Genomic DNA, 24,657 nt, shown 5'->3' with positions numbered 1-24,657 from the left:
AATAGCAGACACTGATTCAAATGGCGGAATGTTTGTTCGCTTAAAATAAGATCAATGAAAATCAAATTGACTTCCAATTAACAAAATTTACTAAGTTTAAACCACAGTTGTACTTAATCTATATTAATGTCTGCTAAAATTTATTTTACGAATAAATGAACAGAAACATGTCCCACGAAATCGTTCTTACGATTCTCTCTAAGCTAAGCCCTTTCTAGAATGACACAGATGAACCGCCCGGTTCAGGCATTTTATGTCTTAATTTCTTGCTCGTAAGATAAGTACTGATTTCAATGTTGTTAGCAAAAACACTTTAAGCGGATAAATTTTGGAATAAAGCACATTTTGACAATTGTCGATATTTCTTGAAAGGAATTTCTACTTGGTTTCTGTTTCATTTACATGGGCGCTAAATGAAGTGGCTAAGGCGTTTTATTCTTTTCATTTCCGGGACTGCCGTCAAGATTTAAGGCGCCGTGTTCAACGTGCTTGACTTGGCGGTGGGTATTTTGTATTCGGCTCTCACGATATTTTGTCTGTTTTCCAATAAAACTACGCTGGGAGAGGGGGGGGGGGAGGGGGAAGAATTTTCCTAAGCTCGCTGTGACATGACCGAGATAATTTCACTTTCACACTTTTTTTTAAAACTTGACCAAAATAAACTCATTTAAAACAAAAGAAAAAAAGACCTGCTGCATGCTGCGCAACAAGTAAACGTTTGCAAGTTAAACTTGTGATTTCTGCTTTCGCTCAGAGATTTTTCTGACCTGAAGAAAACCATTAAGATAAGCTTTCGTCTATTTACTCAACAAAAGCTTAATTTTTCCGGAGGAAAATACATTTTGGTAAGGTTCCAAATGAAACAATCAATGATGCAATGAATCCAGTATGGGAGTTATTCATGGGAGTATCGTATTTGTTCGGAATCATTTCAGGAGGGGCTACATAGCTCTCAATTTCGATGGCAATTCCCAAGTGTAGTTGTAAATGCCTTAAACGTTGATTATCTCACGAGATTTTTCACGCTGTCGGTGACTAACAGCGTTTAATGTCCAAAAGGTTTAGTCATCGTGAAATTCAAGTCGAGAAATGTTCTGCGAGGTGTTTTTCCATTTTGTGAATGCTAATAAAAAGATGAAAAATTCACAAATCGCTCGTAAGCTATGCTACACAATTTCCTTGGTACTCGAGTCTTATAAGAATTTGTTTCATTCCCATCCGAATACAATATCCTTTGATTAACTAATGTTTTTTAAGCTAAAAGTCCCCACTTACTTTTTTTTGCCATCTCCAATCGCATTTAGAGACAATAACCTGGGTTCAAAATCTGTCGCGAGATGTTTAGCGCCAAATCCTTGTAAAATTCCATTACAACTGGACACAATGAGAAACTGTTCTTCACGAAAATGAGCAGCGTCTAAAATTAAAAGAGATCATTTATTTTAAAACAAAAAAACTTTAAACATGATGTGGTCTAGATAAAAACAGCAAGGGGCCGAACTGACAGAAAAGATTTTAAATTTCTTCATATAACAGACAGACGTCTTTTTAGTTTTCGTATACACGATTGAGCATTCTTTCACACTCACTTCGAGGACGGAGACTCGTTGATAAGTGGTTATGTTTTAAGAGAAAGCAACACGAAAACCTGTCAATACCTAAACTGATACCTGTCACTCTTGAAAGCTTTGAGAGCACACTCAGTCCTTTTGTCTTCTGTCTAGAGACACGTACTCCAACGTTTTCAGAGATAACCATTCTCATGCACAGACACCACAAAAACTAACAACAAACAAGATAGTCAATGAATCCTTTGGTCTAGTTTAGTCTGGTGAATCGTTTCGCGACACTATTGCCACCCGTCTATATTGTTGAAAAAATAAAACAGCAAATTATCTCAAATATGTCGTCATCGTATACCCGATCTAATTTCACATGGAAATCAGTTCGGAATCTGAGTAATCATGGAGAAACAAAACAAAGATTTCAAACTACTGCCACAGCAGTTCATATACTCAACCCTGCTGCTCCTAAGGACTTTTACACGCTTCAGATGAGCCGTTTGTTCTATCTAATTGTTTTCATCCATCTCCTAACAGCTTTGTTTGTCGTCGTTGCACAGTATTATTTTTTATCCCTACAATACTCGCTGCGAAATACAAGGAAAACTGTCCAAACAAGGGGTGCTTTTGAATCGAATCTTTCAAACAGGCGTGGAATACGAGGAAACAACAAACACTCGCATAACGAGGTGACAAAAGTCCATGTACAGACTCCACGGCGTTTATACTTGACTTATCAACCGCCAGATGGCGGGTGGAATAATCACCGTATTGCCCTCGAAAATGCACTTGTCATGGCTAGGTTGCTCAATAGAACATTGATGGTACACCCATTGGCATCGCACGATATGGCAATTTCTTCTAGACGAAAAAATTTCGCGCGTTGGAGAAATTTGGAAAAAAGATGGGGAATAAACTGGGTGTATAATCACATGGCTGAGCGAGATCTGGTACCCATCTCTGAGGTTCTCGATCTCCAACTTATGCGTAGCGTTGTCGACGTTCATGAAGTGAAAACAAACCACAAACAGTTCTTGGTAGAATTTGCCAACTTTGAATGGTATTATGTCTGTCATTCTGATGCTTTGGGATTTTGGGTGGATGCTATCCCATCGGTAAACGAGAGTTCGACCCGAGGGGTTGAATTTGTCCCGAATAATAGTTCGAGGAGCATTCGGGCGTGCCCGAAAGAGATCAAAAGATATAGGAACACAAGCAAGCCCGTAATACGACAAATTTTGAGCGAGCTTAAAAACGAACATGCCGATATCATCTATTTGTCTCAAGACACCAGCTATAAGGCAAATGTTCGATTGTTCCACAAAGAAGACGCAAAACTTGCGCAGAAGTGGATTCTTAATAACATCAAATTTTCACCTATAATTTATCAAAAGGCTTTCCAAATTTTATCGATTCTTCCACAATCATTTAACGCCATACATGTGAGAAGAACCGACCACAAAATAAGTGCTAGCATGACGCCATCTCACTGGCTGAACAGCATGGCACAAAAACACTTCCTCAAAATCTCCGCTGCCCTGTACGTGGCTACAGACGAACTTAACAGGACCTGGTTTGAGCCTTTTTACCGAGCGGGTTACCAGCTGTATTTTTCCGACGAGTTTTTCAATCCGTCGGGGCGTTCTTTTGATATGGATATCAAAGGACTGTATGAACAAGTGATTTGCATACACGCCCAGCTGTTTGTAGGGTCGAAAAGCTCGAGTTTCAGTGGTTTTATTTATCGCTCGAGACGCGAAGTTATGAGGAGAGATGGATTAATATTGAGTCACATGCCAGTCGGTTGGTTTGCACATAAACTGAAACGTGGAAATTGAAGCTTTCTCTCGAAAAAATGCGTTGGCTGAGCGCCTGAAAACCTTGACGCAAAAACGGCAGGGTGTAGTTTGGAAACGAGTGGAAGTTTCATTTCCGGTATGTGGCTTGAGCGGTGACGATCTATTCATGTAACCTGAATAGATCGTGACCGCAAATTTTCGCATCACATTCATCAACACTTCGTAGCTCAAAGAATAACAGTTGGAGTACTTGTCACTAAAAGAATACAAGGAAGTCGAAAGTAGTGTTAAAATGATATAGTCTAGTGTACCCACCAAGTGTTTTAACTGTTCTCGACTCTGTAAGCAGATGTTTGGAAAAGTTGTTTAATGAAGACGTCACTCTAAAAAACCGTGAAATTCGCCGCAGATCGATAAGAAACCATTACCAACTTTTCCGAACGTGACATGCCGTGCGGTTTCTCTCACGAATCTTTTTCCAACCACGTGGAGAAGGTCGCAGCGCACGTTCATCACATCTATCATTACCCATCTGCTATAATCTGCATCATTATTACTGGAAGGAAATTCTCAAACTTGATTGAGAAACCTCTGTATCGTGGTAGGATGGATTGAGTTAAACGCGAGTCGAACTACCTTCCTCGCGTGTCCGTGACTACCCTGCTGGCAGAGGCGTTTATTTGTTAACTTCCCCCTACGGTCCACGTAAAAATAAAGTCCTCTGCGCTCGGCCTGTTAAATCTTCATTCGCTCCGACGAAGGGCTAACGCTCGAAACGTCAGCTTTTGTAATCGTTACGGTGGCCAATTTACCATTTCAACTTTGTTGATATATCCAAATTATTCTGTCAAATCTTCTTCGGGCATGCGCCTGGGAATTATCCAAGTTTGTGGATAATCTGATTTGCAAAACCGGTCAGAACCTGTTTTAAACACGTTTTTATGCGCACGCATCCTGTTTAGTTGGCCGAGTACTACCGGGAACTAATTTGTTTCTAAGCAACAGGCCGCGCACGCTCGAAGAAGATTTAACAGGCCGAGCGCAGAGGACTTTACTTTTACGTGGACCGTAGGGGAAGTTAACAAATAAACGCCTCTGCCAGCAGGGAAGTCCGTGACCTGTTACCGACGAAGGAACATTTTGTTAACGAAACTGACAGAAATGAAGAAAAAACAGACGCAAATTTCATCCCATAACATTTTATTTTTGGACTTTCAATGGATTTTTACTTTTTGATTGATAATTCACAAGGGCACATCATCCTACAATTCTGCAAACATTCAACATTCCAGCGGATACAATCTAAATTATTTTTCTCCTCTGTTCCTTGGGAAAACTGTGTTTATTGCGGATCTTTAACCGTTTCAAACCTCAGGGATTTAAATCCCTGGGATAAAACCCAAGGAGTGTTGACTGTTTTGTTCTGCTGATAACAACACATATTTCTTTTTACATCATGGTTCCACTATTGATACCCTATCAACAGGGACATTAGTATTTTATACAATTCACTGTCGGCCTTAATCGCCGAGGAAATTTGAAAAGGAAAAAAACTAACTCTTAAATTATTTCATCGAAATAAATACAATCTTCTTTGGATTAGGGGCATTTAAGTTAACTTTAGATTAAATAATGTTTGCCATGAAAAGCTTTAGTTCAATTACCCAATTTAATCTATTTTTTACCTTGGCGCCTTATTGCTAACGAAATAAATCTACCTTTCGGTAATGTACAACTTTCACTTTCATTGGCTCAAATATTTACAATTACAGTTTACTTTTAAGATATTTAAATAAACTCGTCACTTCAACGACATTTGACATAACATCTCAAAAGGTAAGTCGGATTCAATTGAAAGTTAAATATATCAAAACAAGTTCTTGACTAGATTTTTAATTCCGAATAATGAAGAAAATTGCAAAAACATAGTTGAAGCGTTTCCTTCAACTGACATTCTTATATAAGTGCACAAAAGCGAAATATCATTAGCTATAGATATGCATGGAAGAAGGAAAGATCACTTCAACACACAATGATCCGGAAACTAAACTCAGTAGGCTTCCCTGACGGAAAGACGATTTAATATAGATAACTTTTGATTCCTACTTACTTTAAATTGGCTCTTCCTATAACAACTAACAGTAATACCTTTTTTGCGACAAGACTGGAAAATCAAATCACAGGAAAGTTTATAACAGTTGCGATTGTCTATAGCAGAATGCATTGTTGATTCTCCTGATCATCTCTTGAGGTTCTCTCTCTCTTCTCCGCCATTCTCAATTGTTTGTCCAGTTCCTGCAGTTTTTTCCTCTGTTCTTTGATCCTTAATAGCTCGTCTGTTTTTCCTTGATCACTCATTTCCTTTTCCAACAAGTCCGCCATGAGAAACAATTCCTCAGCCGCTTTAGCTGCACAGCGTTGTTGCCTCACATCAAGCTTGGCCAGCTGACGTTTGTCCTTCTGTACTTTATCCTTGACTCGGTGCAGGATCTCTGAGCGCTGCTCTAATTCTTGTTCGACGTGCTCCAGCGTCTCCTTATGTACGGCCTCCAGATCTGCGAGTTTCCGCCTCTCAGTTTCCAGCAGCTGGTTGACGGTGCCCTTCCGTTTCTCGAGTTCCTGTACAGCCTCTCCTATCGTTAGCTCTGCTACCTCCTGCTGCTCTTTGTGCTTCTTCTCGAGCTCAAGCAATCGCACTTTCTCTTTCCGGATCAAACTTCGTTCCGCTTCTCTCTCATTTTCCAACTCCTCCAGCTCCTCTTCGTTCAAAGTCTCCTTCTCTGCCTGCTGAAGCGCCTGGCTGTGCTGTCGTTCCAGCAACGCAATCCGCCTCCTCTGCTTGTAAATGAGCTTCTTGCGTTCTCGACCCTCGCGATCGACGTCTTCACACCTTCTTTCTATCTCCTGTTCGTATTCGATGAGGGGTCCCAGCTCGTTCCTTACCAAGCTCTCAACCTTCTCTCGTAGCGGCATCAGGATCAGCTTCTCGCTTTCCAGGTGTTTTTCAAGCTTGGTCTTCGTCTCCGTCACCATCAGCGTTGCTTTCTGCAACGCTGTTTGATGTTTGTTCAGTAGTTCACTTATAATCTTCCGTTCCTCTCTGATATCTTTTATTTCTTCCCGCGTTTCGAATTCTAGAAGTTCTTTCTTTTTGGTAAAATCTGCTTCTGTCAATTCACTTTCCTTATCCTCGTTTTCTAACTCTTCCAACCTTCGCCTCGCCTCCTCGACTTTCATCCTCGCTGCTCTTCTCTCCATGATCATCTTCTCCTTCTCGATAAGAGAAGCTTCCTCCACCTCTTCCGCGTTCTCCAGCATCTCCCGCACGTCCCTAATCTTGGCATAAGCCTGTTCCTGAGCTCTCTTATGCTTGGCCTGAACCTCTTCCAACCGCCGCCACTCCCCTTCAATGGCTGACTTCCCAGTAGTGAGGCTACGGAGTCCCTCCAACGTTTCCTGCTCCACTCGCCGCACAGAATCTTTAGCCTGTGCCACCTCTCTCTGTGCTTCCCTCCGCTGCTCCTCGTAATCAACCTCTAGCTGCCTCAGTCGTTCACGAAGTACCTCAAGCTGTGACTTTTCGTCAGAATCCGCCCGAGCTGCTGCTTTAGCAGCCGCTTCTGCTTTTGTTTCCGCTGCTGCTTCAGCTGATTCCTCGCTGCCTTCTGCAGCCTCTTGCAAGGCATCACTGCTGGCAGAAGGGCTAAGAGTTCCAGATGAGGACGCGACGCTGTTACGCTGCGCAGCGGCCCTTGCTTCCCGTTCAGCTGCTTCCAGTTCTTGTGATTTAGCTTCAATTTCTTGCTGAAGTTTCGCCACCTCTTCCCTCTGCATTTCAACCTAACAACAATATTAACATTAAAGTAAATACAATGGTATTTCAGCTAGATTTGTGAGGGAAAATTCCAGTTTCATAAGATTACTTATTAAATCTAAGATGGCTTGATTGGTCAGTAAAGGATAAGGCTTATACACCCAACTGGTAAAAATGCCACTTTCCTTTTCACCGACTAGCCAGTCATGTTAGTTCTTAACAAAGGCGTTCTCAACCTACCACCACCTTACGAAAGTCTGCTCACCACATTCCCCCACAGCAAGTTAACCACAAGTTATATCCCTTTGATGTTTCCCTGTTACACAAGTTATTAGTTATACCCTGCACACCATTGCGCAATTTACAAATCTCTGACCATTTTTATTTCCTTTTCATTCTTCGTAGTAGTTCTCGCAGTTTACCTGTCTTCGTTCTTGGTCCCACTTTTTTTCCAGGTCTTCCTTGATTCTTCCCATCTCCTGCTCTTTGATATGAACCTTTCTCCTGTGATCTTCTTCCAGCGCCACGAGGCGCTGCATTTCAGCTTCCAGCCGTTGTCTCTCTTCCTCTTGTTCTTGACGGATCCTTTCCTTCACCTGGTTCAATCGCGCAACAAAGAGATCACAAGAGAGAAAAATGTCTAAATGGGCAAATAAGAATTCAGTGCAAAACGAGGAACTGACGGAACATGAGAAACAGTAAATTACCAAGTCGCAGTTAATTCTTTGCACCTGTTGATTGAGAGGGAGGCGTGCGTTTTCTGGACCTATCACAGCGCGATGTGAAACAAAATCATTGCAATTCCATATTATTTTAAAATTACCCTATTTTCATTCAAAATACCTGTCTAATTTCATCCTCGGCTCGTTTTCGCGCCAGTTCTTGTTCTTCTCGTATCTCCTCCAGATATTTCTTCTGTAGTTCTAACTGCTGATGACTCGCTTCTAGTTCCTTTTTTCGCTCCACCTCCTCTGCGCTTCGAACTTCAGAAGCCCTTTGTTGCTGGGAGCGGAGGAACTCTAGTTCACGCCTGAGAAAAAAAGCCCAACTTAAATGAATGTATCCCAATGAGTTTCTAAAAACTCCGCTTCATCGGAGTATTTAGGTCAGATGCAACGCGTATTGCGAAGTCATTCTGGCATATCCAATGCAGTGAAAGGACATAACGACATAGTTACTGGACCAGAATTAAACAACTTCTGCTCGTACATCGACCAAGAGTGGTTCAAAGATGCAAAATTAAGTCATCAAACCTTGCTTCCTCGAGTTTGTCGGCAGCTTCTCTCTGCTGAGTTTCAAGACATCGTCTGTATAGTGGGAGAAAAATAGAATAAAATAAAAGGAGGAGTTAGAGCGATATTCTAACAACCCAAAATAGCTAAAAATCAAAAATTACTCGTCATGGTTCTCTATTTACCTCTGTTCCTCGATTCTCCGAGTTTCCTCCCGATATTGACGCTCAAGCTCCAAGCTAAATTTAAAAAAAAAAAAAAAAAATTGACTGTTATAAGCAAACTTGCCATCACAAAATGCTCTCAAGACCTTACAGGGCACATGTAGCAGGCGGCTTGTGATCATATCATACTTTGAGACACTAACACGGATGCAGGACTTTACCAAGTAATTTTTATTTTTTAACAAGAAAGCTTATTAAACCTGCTAGATGCAAATGGTGCTCAAAAGGACAGAACGAAGTTCACCCTCATTTCTTCTAGATAATTTTCTTACTATTGTGAAAGTAACTGCCTTTAGAGTGGTATATTTAAATCTGCACGAGAATATTCATGTGTTACAAATTGTCAAATAGTAAATCACAATTCATTTAATACTCACCCGGCATTATAGAACATATAGGAAGGTTCTCTCTCTGGCTCTGAACTAAGGTCTGCTAAATTCTCCATCGACTCATACTGCAAAGATCAAGAAAAACCACGAAAATGATTTCCTAATTCACCTTCTTTTTGAAAATTTTAAACAACAGAACTACTTACGTATCGCTTTTTTCTTAATTTAGCAGCTTCTTGAGGATGGTTGAACCGCAACATGTTCGTTTTCCCAAGTAAAATCACATCTCCTGCGTTAACAGAGACAGACATTATCAATAAAACAATAAAACAATAGTAATAACAACAACAACCACCAAAATAATCACCCGTGGACCCTCAGAATGGTTAGCATCTAATTTACCTTCACAATATCACACCCGAGTCATACATTACGGTCACGAGTATGACGGAAAAGATCAACAGCTAAATAAGCCCTTGATTGTTAAACAAATTCTCCTTGTCAGCACTTTAGGAAACGTGTTGAGAACAGTGCTGGGAATATACAAACTAATGTTAGGATGTAAAAGATTAGTGCAAGTTGAGGAGGTGTAGGGTACACATACCCTGACTAATCCGTTGTGACTTGCCCACAGGAAGCCCATTCACTTGGCACAGGGAGGCGACTGGATGAAGAATAACTGTGCCTTCAATACTCTCCATGATACAATGTTCAGCTTCAATACCAGGTCCTGATAACACTGATGGACGTATCAAGGAAAATTTTATTATCAATATCTGTCAAAAGGCTTATTGTCAAGGCTGCTTGATTTTCAAAACGTGTTTTCCTTTATATGATCAAGTACTAACTTCTAAAATCCAGAAAAAAAAAACTAACTTTTAAGATGAAAAGTGAGGATAGTCGTTCGAGAACTGCGACTCGAGTTCATATGGCTGGTGAATGACTATCAAAGATGTCTGTGCGTAATAGAAAAGCAAATTCCCCTATCTTGTGTTTCACGAATTTCCTTTCAGGTCAAACAGTTGGGATCACCTTCCCGATATGCTTTGATTCCCTTGCTTTTATCTCACCAGCTTTCTTACTAAGCATTAATGACGAGCTTTAAGGATGAAAACAAACTCTAGCTATAGCAATTTTCTCTTTTCATTCACATGCTACCAAGTTACTTAGGTAACGAGCAGTATGAAGCGGCCAAGGCTTTCCCATCCCGTAAGAGGACTGGGAAGGAGACAGAGTCCACTGCCAAATTCGCCGCTCCCCGGGTATCCGAAAACCACCAGCTACGCAGGCTGACTGATTAAAATTCAGACCAACCTATATCAGGATTAAAATTTGCATCCTCTCTTCCGATGTAAGTCATCCCATCCTATGAATCAAAGAAAAAGAAAACCCACTGATTAGCTGACACAAAGAACAAGACAACACAATGCTGGCAGGCTATCTTGCTTCTTCATGTTTCTGCATCTCCTTGCTAAATGTATGAGTTCCACTAGCTAACGTTTGAATTAAACTTTGAGATCTCCTGTTACAGTTAAAAGAGCTAATTACATCCTGTTGCCTTGGAGGGCGGCAGGAATTGAGCTGTTTTCAATCAACTCTCGAATGAAGCCCGAGATTAGGTTCTGTTTTGCTTTAATTCGCGCCGTAATAACACTTAAAAACCCACGGCATCCATACAACCAATTACATCCACGACTTCAACACGCGTTTTCCCGCGCTCCAGGTAGATGACCTAATTTCACTTTGCATTCTCAATGGTTCCCTCTAATACTTTCCTTTCTCCTGATAGGACGTCTTCAGCACTTTGATCTTAGTCTAACGACACTTCATAGACCAGAGCTCTATATGAGACAATTACACTACCTTCAAGTGGTAAAGGGTTACTCCTGTACTGAGAACGTCATCATCAATGCAGACCAAATGAGGAAGCTCTGACTCCATTTTGATACCAGCTCCCTCGTATCTGAACCCAAGAGCTCGCTCCTGTTTAAAAAAAAAAAAAAAAAACATTTCGTCAGCAACTCTTACTAAGTCTTCCTGAGCTTGTTAATGGATCGGGCTACATAAAGGCCAGCAAAATTGACGTCTCAGTTGCTTTCTGACTGATCTCAATTACCTCAATAATTTTCTGTGTTTCCCGCCATTTGCTGGTCCAGTTTTTCGTGAGTTCTTCAACTCGCGCCTCGTTCTCGTGCAGTTTCTCGGTCATTTGCGACTCCTCTGCCGCGCCAAGCTCACCAACTCCATCCTAACATTATAATAAATAATAAATAATAACAAAGTAACGAATTGATGAAATATGCTGTAACGAGTCCTCGTAGTTGTCGGCTGTTTATGTCGCTATTACCCTTTTCGTTGTCTCCTTCGTGATCGTGTCGTCGCCGCGTTGACGTTGTGTCGTCGTCATGAATCAGTTTGTCGTTTCGTCACCTTCCTTGTCGTCGTAGGAGTAGAAGTAGGAGACACGCCTAATAAATGCGTTTGTCCTCCTCAATCCATTGTAGTTGCCCAGGGGAATACTTGTTTCTATTTTGCAAATCTTTTATCCAAGCGCTTTGTATTGAAAAAAAGGCAACAAAAACACCTGACCACCAAATATGGCAAATGCACCCTGAAGCTTTACATACCTGTCCGTGAGCCTGCAGGAGCACTTTGAGTCTGTCTATCTCAGCCCTCAGTTCCCTGATCAGTCTCACATTAGGATCCTGGATGACAATGAACAAATGTTTTAGACCACTTGACTCTATGCATAAAGCATTAAGACAAAAACACTACATTGTATAAGTTCCCCTTCTTCGGTATACCTTCCACAAATGAAAACAAATCACTGTGCGTGGACAACTCAAACATGTGCTGCTTAGGGGTCCAATCATGGGCTCTGCTAAGAGGGGGGTAGCAAAGGGAGTATGTGACTCCCCCCTTCCTGATTCAAAGCAGTTTACAACTTACCCTCGGATCACATATTGTTTTAGTTTCTCTTTTTTTTTTCTCTTTTTTTTAAGACAGAATAATTGTAGCTTCCATAAAAACAGGAAAAAAAACCAGGCTTAAACCAGGGGGAGGTGGAAAAGAAGTGTACGAAAAAGGGAGGGGGTTGGTGGTGGGGTATAAAGGTATTTGTTTGACAAATGTGATTATATGAGAAAACAACCTGACATTGCCACAATTGCTAGTAAGGTGCTAGAGTGTGAAATCCCCCCACCCCTACCCCCAAACAGACTGAAAAATCCTACCTACTCCACTCAGAATTTCACTGACTCATTTTAATAACAAACCTCATTGACTGTTGGTTTATTGATGATATTCTTAGCTCTGTTGGCATAACGTAAGGTGCTTAGAGTCTCTGAATAGTTCACATCAGCTGGTGATATAGCTACGAAGAAGGAGAAAATAATCTTAATAACCCTTTAACTCTCAGAAGTGATTAACATGCAACTTCTCCCCATAATGTCCATACAATATCCAGCAAACAGGTAATGAGAATATTCAAACTTATCAAAGAGAAGTTGTTGGCTTGACCTAGAAGCAAATTCTTGTGATTAATTCACAGGGAAATGGGTAGCAGCTAGATGGGAGAATTGACACTTGGATCTTGGGAGTTACATGTAAAAGGTAAATAGATCTTTGTTCATCCCACAATCTAATGTTTTACAGCAAAGTTAAATTTAAACATTGGCAAACTTGTACCAATAGCAATCACCACAATAGAAGCACATGAAGCCTATTTCTGACAGGAAGCATACATGTCTGAAACTTACAAGACTATCCTTTGTTCTAATTTAAACATTAATTAACAAATGGTAAACATCACAGCGTACACTATTGAGTTATGGATGCACGCGGGAGGTTGCTAAGCACAAAAGAAGCGTAAGAGTCGCTCCAGGCGATAGCCAAGAGCGACTCTAGCTTCTTGAGTGCTTAGCAAACCTCCCAAGTGCATCCATAACTCAATAGTGTACGCTGTGGTGTTTACCATTTGTTTTATAACATAACATTGATACATTGTAGCTAAAGAGTTCCCTTTTATTTAACAAATCTTACGCGACCAGAAAAAAACAAGCGCGTGCGGAAAAATAGTCTTTGCATTTGCTCACGCCAGCAGCGTACACCCATGGGCAAATGGGGGACACTAAATTGACCAATCAGAGCGCGCGCTTTACTTTGGTTATGTTATAACATAACTGAGAACTATTAACCTGCTATCATGATTGTCTTGGCATTTCCTCCCAAACTGTCCTTCAGTAACCATGTTAACACGGAGTTGCGGTAAGGGATGAAAAGTTTCTTCTTAGGATCTTTACTGATGGAGTTCTCGCTTGCTTCAGCTGCAATAAAACAAGGACCAAAACTTCCATTTAATAACAGAAATCATCGCTGGATGGACAGTGAAGCATTTAAAGGAAAGTCTGTTCTCCAAGAGATCAAAGTAACACCAGTTACCTACAATAGTTATTACCTAATGCTGAGATAACAGTTCCCAATGTAACAAGGGATTTGTTGATGTTTGCCCCCTCCTTTAACCTACTTCCTGTAGCACCAGTCGAGTTCGCTCTCTCACTGCAACAAAAAAGGTTAGTTTCTTTATGACAATAAACACATTTATGTATATGAGCACGATCCTTCGCAGTAAAGCACTATTTGAGCAATAGTGAAAATCAGACCTGAAAAAAATTTCAGGCCTGTACGGGATTCGAACCACTGACCTCTGCGATACTAGTGCAGCGCTCTACCAATTGAGCTAACAAGCCAACTGGGAGCAGGCCATCAAATTAATTCGACATAAACCCGTAGATGATAAATCAAACAACAACAAACATATGAAACATATGTGTGAACTGCGGTTATGAGACGTATATGAGCACGATCCTTTGCAGTAAAGCACTATTTGAGCAATAGTGAAAATCAGACCTGAAAAAAAATTTCAGGCCTGTACGGGATTCGAACCACTGACCTCTGCGATACTAGTGCAGCGCTCTACCAATTGAGCTAACAAGCCAACTGGGAGCAGGCCATCAAATTAATTCGACATAAACCCGTAGATGATAAATCAAACAACAACAAACATATGAAACATGTGTGAACTGCGGTTATGAGACGTATACGAGCACGATCCTTCGCAGTAAAGCACTATTTGAGCAATAGTGAAAATCAGACCTGAAACAAATTTCAGGCCTGTACGGGATTCGAACCACTGACCTCTGCGATACTAGTGCAGCGCTCTACCAATTGAGCTAACAAGCCAACTGGGAGCAGGCCATCAAATTAATTCGACATAAACCTGTAGATGATAAATCAAACAACAACAAACATATGAAACATATGAAACATATTTTTTTCAGGTCTGATTTTCACTATTGCTCAAATAGTGCTTTACTGCGAAGGATCGGGCTCATATACGTCTCCTAACCGCAGTTCACACATATGTTTCATATGTTTGTTGTTGTTTAATAAACACATTTATTAAATAAAAAGGCAAGCATTTTTTTTTTATAACTTACTAACAAAGAAATGAGTAGCAGATGAAAGAGAGAATTATGAATTGGTCATCAGAGTTACTAACCTTCCTGCCAAGTCAACTAAATGAATTTTACTGACAGTTTCACTAGGCATGTCTGTATAGAACTTGGCCTAAAACATGATGATAAAAAAACATCAGTAAAAATGATAAATTTCTCTTTAAGTACAGGTAATTATAGCAATGCTGATTCACATATCTTTGATTCAAGACCTCAAATATGTGTATTTTTCATTACTAGCACATGAAACAGAAAAATTATCCAGTCAAAAATACATTAAAATATACAATGTCAATAACTGTCTCCATGTCTCGGGAGAATACCCTTGGCTAATAACTGCATAATCATATTTTATTACATGACTCGGGCAAACAGAGGGCCAATAACTAAAATCAACCTATCAAAATGCTCTATTGCCGGTCATTATTCTCTCAGTATTGGACTGGGCACTGTCCCCACTGATACTGCACTTGTGTCCCTCTGAACTTTAGTCGTAGAATAAAATTCTCTTATTAACCAAGCTTGCTCGGGACTGTACTGGAAGAATATCGGCCCTCGATCTTTTTTGTACGGACCTCGCTGTGCTTGGTCTGTACTGTCAAGACATCGGGCCGATATTCTCCCAGTGCGGCCCTTGCGCTTAGTTAATAAGATATATTTAATTTACTGGGAATCAAACCAACAATTGGTTTGTTTTCTTACCTGTGTGAACAGAATAGTGAATATTGCATGTGATCTACTGCTGACATCATTCATGTTTGTAGAAGCAACAGTCCTGGAATATGAACAAGATACAGGACAAACAAATTCTCTCATTGCACTAATAAACTGCCTTGTGCTAGTAAAATCTTAATATCATCATTGAAAAGACCAGGCAATTATTTGCAAGAATTTTGAGAAAAACCCCAGTAGCTTTTCTCCATCAAAGAATGCTTGAGTTTTCCTTCCCTTTCCATTCACTTGAGGTGTTGTCCTCCTTTATCCTTCGCATTCCTGTACAGGAATCTTTCACTCAAATTATATTGCAATTCATGTTGCCCTAGGTCCTTGATCATATTACAATGGTTGAAAATTCCAAGATGTTTAAATTGAAAATCATCACAATTTCATTCAAGAATGATCAAAATCAGTGCAGTCAATACATGTGTAATTGATAAAAAAAAAACTGTGACAACAGTTTTAAGACTGAAGGAATGTGTTCTGCTATTATTTTTATCATTATTGTATTATTATTAAATATTATTATTATTATCATCATCATTTTTACCTGTTTGTGTTTCCTTCTTCCATCAGATTTCCTATTCCCTCATAATCTTTCACAACATGTTTTGTCAAATCTAAATAAGTATAATTATAAATAATATTATAAGTATATTTTTTAACCAATAACTCTGTCAAAACGTGTGTGTGTACCACCTGTATGTGGTGTAAACCCTCTGTTGGATCACTGTGTTGTGTCTTTACGAAAAGCACTGCATGTAACCCTCACAGTGTCTCTCTCTGTCCGGAAGTGTAGCACATAGAGAGGGCAAACTGTCCGAGATACTTGACAATATTCTAGGGGGAAACCTGTGATACTCAACCATTGCATTCTGGAGGATTAACAATACCCCCAATTGCTTCATGCTACTCAAATGACAACAAAGTTTGGGCTCATGTACACGTAGGTTTATAAATCTTAGTCGTTAGACATCTTCCTGCTGACCAACTGACTGTACCATGAACATAATAAAGAAATAATAATATATATAATAAATAAATGACAATTTATATAGCGCCCTATCCAAAAGCTCTAAGGCGCTTCACAATCAAGGTAAAAAGTAAAATAATAATCAAACATAATCATTCATTAAAATAATGCTTAAAAAGATAAGTTTTAAGATTACACTTAAAAGTGCTAAGATCTATACTACATTTTATGGTTTCAGGAATGTCATTCCACAGCTTAGGTGCAGAGACAGAAAAGGTGCGATCGCCATAAGATTTCAACTTGGAGCGAGGAATCACTAACAAGTTCTTACTCGATGATCGCAAAGACCTAGTAGGCTTCCAAGAGAGACATTATTTGTCCTGCCACACATTGCTGATTCTTGCAGCTAATGCAGAAGGTGTCACATATGAACCAGGCAATGGTCTATCTCACCACAGAGTTCTCTGTAGTTCAGTGGTAGAGCTTTAAAGCACAGAATCCAAAGGTCAAGGGCCCAATTCCTCATGGAGCCTCAGATTTTTTCAGTTTGGCCAACCCTCACAACAAGACAAATAACATCTTTGATTCACTTCCACACTCAAAAACTACAATTTTTCTTTTTCTTTCCTAACTTTGCAAACATGTGGGTTACTTAACTGACAGTAACTGCAAAGTAAATTCAGTCCTTTCATTAACAAATGGTAAACACCACAGCATACACTATTGAGTTATGGATGCACACAGGAGGTTGCTAAGCACAAAAGAAGTGTAAGAGTTGCTCGAGGCCATAGGCGAGAGCGACTGTAGCTTCTTGAGTGCTTAGCAAACCTCCCAAGTGCATCCATAACTCAACAGTGTACGCTGTGGTGTTTACCATTTGTTTTATAACATAACATTGATACATTGTAGCTAAAGAGTTCCCTTTTATTTAACAAATCTTACGTGACCAGAAAAAACAAGCGCGCGCGGAGAAATAGTCTTTGCATTTCCTCATGTCAGCGGCTTACACCCATGGGCAAATGGAGGATGCTGAATTGACCAATCAGAGCGCGCGCTTTGCTTTGGTTATGTTATAACATACCTTGTACATAAGGACCTTCCTTGGGATGCTCTCTCACTTTGAGATTAAATTTCTCTCTTCCTTTGGCTGGTCGAAGGAGATCACCAACTCTCTCATTATAAATTTCAAGATAACTAACACACAAAGAAAGTATTGATTGGAGTTAATAAATGATGGCGTCATTAAAAAAAGCCCCCCACCCCCCTACAAAAAAAAAAAGAATGATTAGCTTGATGGCCACAAAAAAAAAAAAACAAAAAAAAACAGGGAAAACTTACCTAACTTCAGTCCTAAATTCAGTCTTATCATCACCACTTGATTCCATTCGTGCATACAGACCCTGCAAAATACATAATTAACACTGTCTTATAATAAATGATAGACAAAGAATTCAATCCATGCCTCAAATCATTATTGTAATAATTCATTGCTTGACAAGGGAATTCATGAAAATTCACGAGAAAACTGACATTGCACAAAACAATTGCAAAGTGATGAGTGTGATATCCACTTTCAAGAGCAATTTAACGCAGAATTCACGAGTCAAGTAATAGATTTTCCTTGATTTGCATAATTGAAAAAAAAAGAAAAAAAACAGCATTACTTGTAGTAGTTATGTATACGTAAATGCAAAACATTATCACTCAGCCTCGTTTTCAACTCGAAATTCCAAGCTAAATACCTTGCTTCATTGACCAGTAAGAATGTGAATTTTTAATTAATTTTGCAATTTTAATATAAGTACCAGCTAGCCATGAACAAAGAGTTTAATATTAATGTATCACAATCTTCTTATAGTTTTGGCTATACGCGAGCCGTCAATATTTCATGGCATTGCCGTCTCACTTTTGCGGCCTGTGATTGGTTCTAATTTTGAAATTGACGTCATTGCACTAAATTAGGTTGCTGACGTACACAAACAAATTACCGCCAAATTCAAATGATTGTACAAATATTTCACTTCAAGTTCACCAGTATTTATTGAAAATTCAACTTTTACAGTCATAAACATTGTAATAATGTGACAAAGTCACTTGCCAGTTGGAAAATGAATGTTAATATGGCAAGAATTCAAAGAGTTATTAGATTCTGCTCATTTTCTGTACTTTTCCACCCACTATTTTCACTCAAGGCGCCTGTTTTGGTTTTCGCATAGACATCTAGTACATCAATGTCCTTACATAACTCTTTATCCCACAAATATCAAAATTTGGTATTTCATCACCAAATGGCCCTTCAGACTCCATTCCTGTGTAACTTTCAACACTTTTCAGTTTCGATCAACTCATTTTATGGTAACAAAGACTATAAACTTGCAGGGAATTTCAAATTACCCGTGACAAACTTATTTGCGTGCGAAATTAGTGTTACTATGGATACGTTTCGCAGGTGGAAAGAATTGATATTTCAATCAGCCGTGGGTTGATTATTTCACAGTTTTATTTACCCTTATAAATGATGGATCGTGATACAAAACTAATTGCAATTTTGAGATGGCAATTCCACATTATATTGATGGCTAGTTGGGAGAAAATATATTCCATATTGAGCGGAGTCGCGAAGCCACAGAGCCCAATACGGAATATATTTTCTCTCAACTAGCCGTCAATATAATGTGGTATTGCCATCTCAAAATCGCAATTAGTTTATATAGTTACAAATACCAACTATATTGCAAATAAATACTAAATAACAGTTTGCTCCGACGAAGGGCTACCACTCAAAACGTCAGCTTTTGTAGTCGTTATGGTGGCCAATTTACCATTTCAACTTTGTTGATATATCCAAATTATTTCATCTACAGTGATAAATACCTACTACATAAAATTAAGGAGATTTTACTGGCAGATGATCATCCAAATGAAATACACAAGTACCGCACCATTAAAAAGCAGTCATTCCAAAACGTCTCAGAATTTTCAATTTATCAAAAATCTTTTAGAATACCTGACATATTCTTGGTATCAATCCTGGTGCACTCTACAAAGTAATACCATCAAAAATTAATTAGCATAGGCAATTTAAAACTGGTTTCAATAATGACCTCTTTTAATGACATATGATACATTTTTCAGGCTTACTTTTTTGCCATTTCTTTAATTGCAGTTCACACATGAGATCATTCACACATATTGTCATTTACAAGTCAATATTCAGTTTTTGTTTTAATGCATGTGTGAGGAGTACTGTAAAAGAACTGTACAACTATCAGTATTACAGAACTTTGACCCCCATATTGCACAAAGTTAAGACATCTACTAGAAGCATTTATACATGTGAACCACAAATTAAAGAAACTGCTATGTCATAAAGAACTATACAGTCATGAAGCTGTTTTAAAATGTTATACCTGACACTTGACAAGAAAAACTGGCCTATCTTTCTCACCTCCCACAATGGGAGACTATCATGAGTACTCTGACCAGTAAATGGTTTGAACCAACATTTGATTTCGTACAATGTATAATGTACTCTGATCACCTGGCGAAAGTATGTACTTTAATCTTAAGAAAGACTGTTTTCAATAACAGAGACTATAATTTTCAAATACCTCAGTCAAAAACAATAACAGAGTAACTCAGATAATGACTTTTGCTGAAGCTGTCAAAACATCAGTCACAATCACAACTTATAGTCCTTCTCTGGACAACTCTCAACTGGACAATCAGAATACACCATCAGAGATTGCTGTTATGGACACAAAAATTAATGATCCCCGAGGTCTCCCATGTAAAAAAAAAAATTGGTATCTTGTGTTTTGTTACCTCCTGTCCCATCATACTGTATGATTTTCCAGCCCCAGTTTGACCATAAGCAAAAATACAGGCATTGTAACCTTCAAAGGCTGCCTGTATCACATCTGTGCCTAAATCTTCAAACACCTGCAGGAAGACAAATACTGAGTAAGTAAAAAGTTACACTTTTTTAAGATTTTTTTGACTGAGTCATACCAAAATTATTTAACATATCACCAAAATGCTTTACCCTTAAAAATATCAAGCTTCTATTTAGCTTGACAGTTTACAAAGAACTAAATCTTATTAAAAGCAGCAGTTAAAAATAAGAAGTTTGTTGCTTCTAAATATTTACACAAGAAAGTTTACTTGTAGATTTATGGAAACTTTTCTATTTGACCCATAATTCACCTGGCTTGTTTACAAAGATTTGGACTCATCATCTCATGGGTTTATTACGAGCCACCCTACTGACCAGCTCCCAGTTGGGTTCTTAGCTCAGTCGGTAGGGCACTGCACCAGTCTAGCAGAGGTTATAGGTTCAAATCCTGTACAGGCCTGAATTCTTTTTAAGGTCCTATTTTCACCACTGCTTAAGTAGTGCTCCTTACTGCAAAGATCGTTCTCACATGCATGTTCCTACAACTATAGTATTTTAAAAAATGTCTTGTCCAGTATTAATCAAAAGTGTGGTGAAACATACTCTCAAGCTAAAACCAGAATATTCAATTTCATTATATACATACATACATAGGTTAGTTGACCACTCCCCATGGGGGCTTTTCAGGGCCAATTCCCATCCATCCCACCCCAGGGGAGGACATCCATGACACAGTAATCTCGTGCGTGGGAAATTAACGTCTCCTACCCCTAACCCTGCAGGAGACAGGGCTTACGGTTTATTTGTCCTTATCCAAGAAGACTTGAATATCTATCCACTTCTTGAAAGGTAGCAAATTCTCCTCACTTATTTTAAGACCATGAGTTTTATTTTAAGACCATGAATTCATTGCTATAAACAGTACAAAAATATATTCAAAATAAACTCTCTTGACCTTGCCTTTCTTTTTTATTGAACTCTGTCTATGACCTGTGTCAAATAATTTAATTAATGCTTGTCATTTTAAAGAAGATTCTGCGTGATTCAGTTGCACCAGTGTGACTTTCTTGCCCACTGGAATAATGTTTCACCACATAAAACATTTATAATCAGATTTCTTATAGACAATGTGAATTTCAATTCATCTGATTTGTTTATGTTGTTTAGCTCACTGATATGCAAAACAAAGAAGTATATTAAATTGAAATCAAAGTCATTATTTTTAAATTTAAGCTCAGTTTTCATTTATAAGTATAGTCAACAGTATCAAAGTTCACTTTTTTTTTCATATAAGAGAAATCCCATTTTTTAGAAAGGATGAATCTTACAATGTGCGTAAATGTTTCTTACTCTTAAGTTCCCTTTTGATAATTAGGTGAAAAATTATTATCACATTTTAACATAATTATTTTAAACTGTATAAAATTTTATTTCTTCTTAACTACTTATTTTATCTAAGTTCATTCACTGATTACTGCGCATGTAAACCGTCAAGGTAATCTTTAAAAAAAAAAAAGAAAAATCTTTCTCCATTCCCTCAATTAATTTGACTTGCAAAACAGTGAGACATCCAAAAATCACACAAATAAAATTGAACGACCATAAAATAATTTAGCACAACAAACAACTGGAGATCAAAGATGGAAAATGAGCAACCACTTATTTACCGTCTGAATTGAAAAGAAACTATCAAAAAATGACGATTTTATCGAAAATGTACGTGAATACTTTTCAATATTTCATTATGCATGCAGAATGACGTTCGAAGGACTTTACACGAAAAACTCCTTCGGCCCGATCGGGTTCGAATTCACATTATGAGTTGAGCGATTTTTAAGATTTTTTTACCTGTTCCTGTGAGGCGAAGTGACGGTCTGAACTATCCGCAGACCAGTAAGAGAAATCGTAAGTAAAATCTTTGTCTTCGCTCTGAAATCAAAGAGGTTCAAATTCAATTTCATCATCGAATAATTTGGAACAACCAAAACTAAAGTTAAATAACCACCTACGTACAGCGACAAGAAAACATAAAAATTTCACTTACACCAGGGTTTGTGATTGTCGTCTTCTTGCCTTCCATCTGGATGCAGATTTTGGCATCCATGTCTCGCTCCCTAAAATTACCAACGGATACATTTTACGGATATTTAAACGCCAGAAATCGATCACCGAGTTTTTTTTAATCGGCGTTCTGCTAGAACGGCAGAATTAAATGCTTTATGGCTCACCTTTTATTAAGGGGCCTCACTCTTACTGCTACCTTGACTGAAGCCATGTTGATTGTATTATCGCCTTCTTTCCTTAAGTCATTTCTAGTGTCTTGATCGTTATAAATCAAAGCCTGCAAAATACAGTGAACAATTTATTCCGAATCATACTAATAACACAGTCTCGATTTTTTTCACTCGCGAGCCTGCGCACACTCGACTGACCGCTTTGATGTCATTCGATCCAATTCGATCCCAGATTTCCTCACTGTTCTCCTTAGAAGAATGGTAACTAATCCATACAGCACGATTAAAATAACACCGCGCAGTTTTTTTGATTCTTTGCTTTTAATCCTTCTTTTTCCCGTTGAACGCATACCTTTGTAAATTTCATTAACGATGATAGATTTAGCTGCTCACTTCAAATACCAACGCAGTAGATGATTCACAAATAACCGATGGTGATATTTCAACCGAAAAAAAAAAATAACCATGAAATAAAAGGCAGTCTATGACTGCATGTGCCTACTATTGTTTAGTTTTAGAGTATTGCGGTGAAGAAGCGATGTGAACGACGTTTTCCGACGTAGCTCTTACGTTCAAATCGATAACAATATCGAAATACAGAGGTGAGGCCCTGAGAAAAAAATTAACAAAGCCCAAAAATAAATTGCATGAGAGAAACCCGATCAAATTCGTTCAACGATGACCGGTGTCGGAACTTAACCAGGGCGAGTCTCAAGAGATCGATGTTACGCGTGTGGCTACGATAGTCCGCCATTTTGAAAACGGTGAGGTGCTTGGAGAAAGGTTACGGACTATTACGACACCGTAACACAGTGCTTACGACCTTCCTAGAAGGAAGACAAAGTAGGCACAGAAATTCAATGACAGTACTGTAAAAACTACTGAAAAGTTTTTGGATGAAAAGAGCCATTCAGAATCGGGAACAAAAATTAGCTTTTCACCCCATGACTGATGATTATGTAGGTTCTCTTAATAGTTTTGATACACTGTTATTCAGACCAACAATAAGATTTAAGAGTTAACCACCCCGTCAATAAGATTTTAGAGTTAAGATGAGATACGAAACTGTGTCCGCGTGCGAAAGTACTATGTTGAAATTTGTCGTGTTTATCACTGACACAAAATTTTCATGCCCGGTAGACTCCGACAGACTTCTCTTTGAAGATGATACCTGATGAATCATTCCCACTGATCAAAATAATAAAGGATTTTTAACAGGTTAAAAAAAAAATTAGTAAATGCAGGGGGGGATCCAGGATTTCAAAAGGGGGGGTGGATGGCAGACCATATTTATTGAGGGTCGACCCGCCATCTTCTTGGAAATTACCCACAAGACCCTGGGAACGAGGTTGCCATCAAACCTGAGCATCGACTGAGCACATGGGTTGGTAAGCGCGAATGTTTCCCTACAAATTTCGCAATAATGAGCCAATCAGAATCTTACTTCGCCTCACTAGGCGTTGTCAAATGGCTTCCTTGCGAACTTTTGCGCGAAAAGTGGCGGCAGACGACGAAACGTGGCATAACAACAACCAGACATGAGCGAGAGCTAATTTTTCTTTCTTTCTTTATTTTCTATTTCAAATAAAGTGACATTTCGAATTTTTTTTTACTGAAAAATGGGGGGGGGGGTGGATATCCACCCTATCCACCCCCCCTGTATCCGCCCCTGAAATGGTTTAAAAAAATATTAGTGCTCAAACACTCTACATAAAGAAATCATTCACCGTTTTCAGGCATTTCTGACGTTAGTTTTCATTTTCGACCAAGCCTAAACTGAAAGAGTAGATCGTGTTGGAAAATGAAACTTGCCTCCCGTAAAAATCTTAAAATAAAACCTATTTAAAGAAGTTTACGCCTCTGTACGATTACTTGCAAACAAACATCCACTTCGGGTATCCAGATTTGTCTTCAGCGGCTGATCTTGACTGTGGGGTTTGCTCATTTTTGGCTCAAGGTTAGCTGGCAAGACTTTTTTCTTTAAAGTTTTTTTTTCAATTAGACTGTTTCAATTAGACTTTTTTCACAGATTTTAAAATGTGTAAATGAAATACCGTGCTGGCTTCGTTTGTGCAACATGAAAACTTTTTGAGAAATCATTTTTCCAATGCTAAAAATTTTTTGTTTTCGAACTTATCCGTTTTCAGGACATTCTGTCGTAGAACTCCAAAACTTGAAGACATCATCTTTGTCGAACAACCGTCTCCCGAAAGTAAGTACTAATGAAGTATTATACCACACTCATCGACACATCATCATGTCCATTTCTGTTGCTGATGGAAACGACCGTCAATGAAAGAAAGATATCAGAGCAAGATGCCATTTAAAATCTTTTTTCACATTCTAGTTTCAAAAAATATAC

The 24,657-nt window shown here is 38.8% G+C and overlaps 3 protein-coding genes across 4 annotated transcripts in view; 2 read left to right on the top strand and 1 right to left on the bottom strand.

Moving 5' to 3' along the window:
* Nucleotides 1-1,938: 1,938 nt before the first annotated feature.
* LOC148727747 (uncharacterized) lies at nt 1,939-4,960 on the top strand. Its single transcript, XM_088725579.1, has one exon. The coding sequence runs from the start codon at nt 2,054-2,056 to the stop codon at nt 3,398-3,400; it is 1,347 nt and encodes a 448-aa protein (XP_088581705.1). The 5' UTR covers nt 1,939-2,053; the 3' UTR covers nt 3,401-4,960.
* Nucleotides 4,545-22,474, bottom strand: LOC111339026 (uncharacterized). Its single transcript, XM_088725567.1, has 25 exons — nt 22,290-22,474; nt 22,106-22,175; nt 21,910-21,990; nt 19,992-20,108; nt 19,174-19,206; nt 17,505-17,566; nt 17,248-17,360; nt 15,744-15,813; nt 15,179-15,251; nt 14,521-14,588; nt 13,417-13,517; nt 13,157-13,285; nt 12,236-12,333; nt 11,588-11,665; nt 11,077-11,208; nt 10,824-10,943; nt 10,275-10,326; nt 9,565-9,699; nt 9,167-9,249; nt 9,009-9,085; nt 8,593-8,646; nt 8,429-8,482; nt 8,019-8,205; nt 7,598-7,771; nt 4,545-7,201 (listed from the first exon to the last, which is right to left on the bottom strand). Exons 1-25 carry the CDS (start codon nt 22,334-22,336, stop codon nt 5,570-5,572), a joined length of 3,840 nt encoding a protein of 1,279 aa, XP_088581693.1. The 5' UTR covers nt 22,337-22,474; the 3' UTR covers nt 4,545-5,569.
* A 1,688-nt stretch (nt 22,475-24,162) lies between these two features.
* Nucleotides 24,163-24,657, top strand: part of LOC111339028 (uncharacterized) — a 12,109-nt gene continuing 11,614 nt past the window's right edge. For both annotated transcript variants that reach the window (XM_088725569.1, XM_088725570.1), the window contains exons 1-2: nt 24,163-24,252; nt 24,443-24,507. The gene's annotated coding sequence lies outside the window, so the exon portion shown is untranslated. The remainder of the gene's footprint in view (nt 24,253-24,442; nt 24,508-24,657) is intronic.

Source organism: Stylophora pistillata, chromosome 6 (genome assembly GCF_964205215.1).
Source record: "Stylophora pistillata chromosome 6, jaStyPist1.2, whole genome shotgun sequence".
Lineage (NCBI taxonomy): Eukaryota > Metazoa > Cnidaria > Anthozoa > Scleractinia > Pocilloporidae > Stylophora > Stylophora pistillata.
Note: the sequence above shows the minus strand (reverse complement) of the source record. Positions and strands in the feature narration are given on the sequence as shown.

What these genes read in the sequence shown, in the direction of transcription:
- LOC148727747 (XM_088725579.1), top strand. Translation starts at nt 2,054, where the DNA reads ATGAGCCGTTTGTTCTATCTAATTGTTTTCATCCATCTCCTAACAGCT.
- LOC111339026 (XM_088725567.1), bottom strand. Translation starts at nt 22,336, where the DNA reads ATGGCTTCAGTCAAGGTAGCAGTAAGAGTGAGGCCCCTTAATAAAAG. An exon ending in CGACAATCACAAACCCTGGT is followed by an intron (nt 21,991 to 22,105) that starts GTAAGTGAAATT and finishes CTTTGATTTCAG; the next exon opens with AGCGAAGACAAAGATTTTAC. An exon ending in ACAGTATGATGGGACAGGAG is followed by an intron (nt 19,207 to 19,991) that starts GTAACAAAACAC and finishes ATTACTTTGTAG; the next exon opens with AGTGCACCAGGATTGATACC.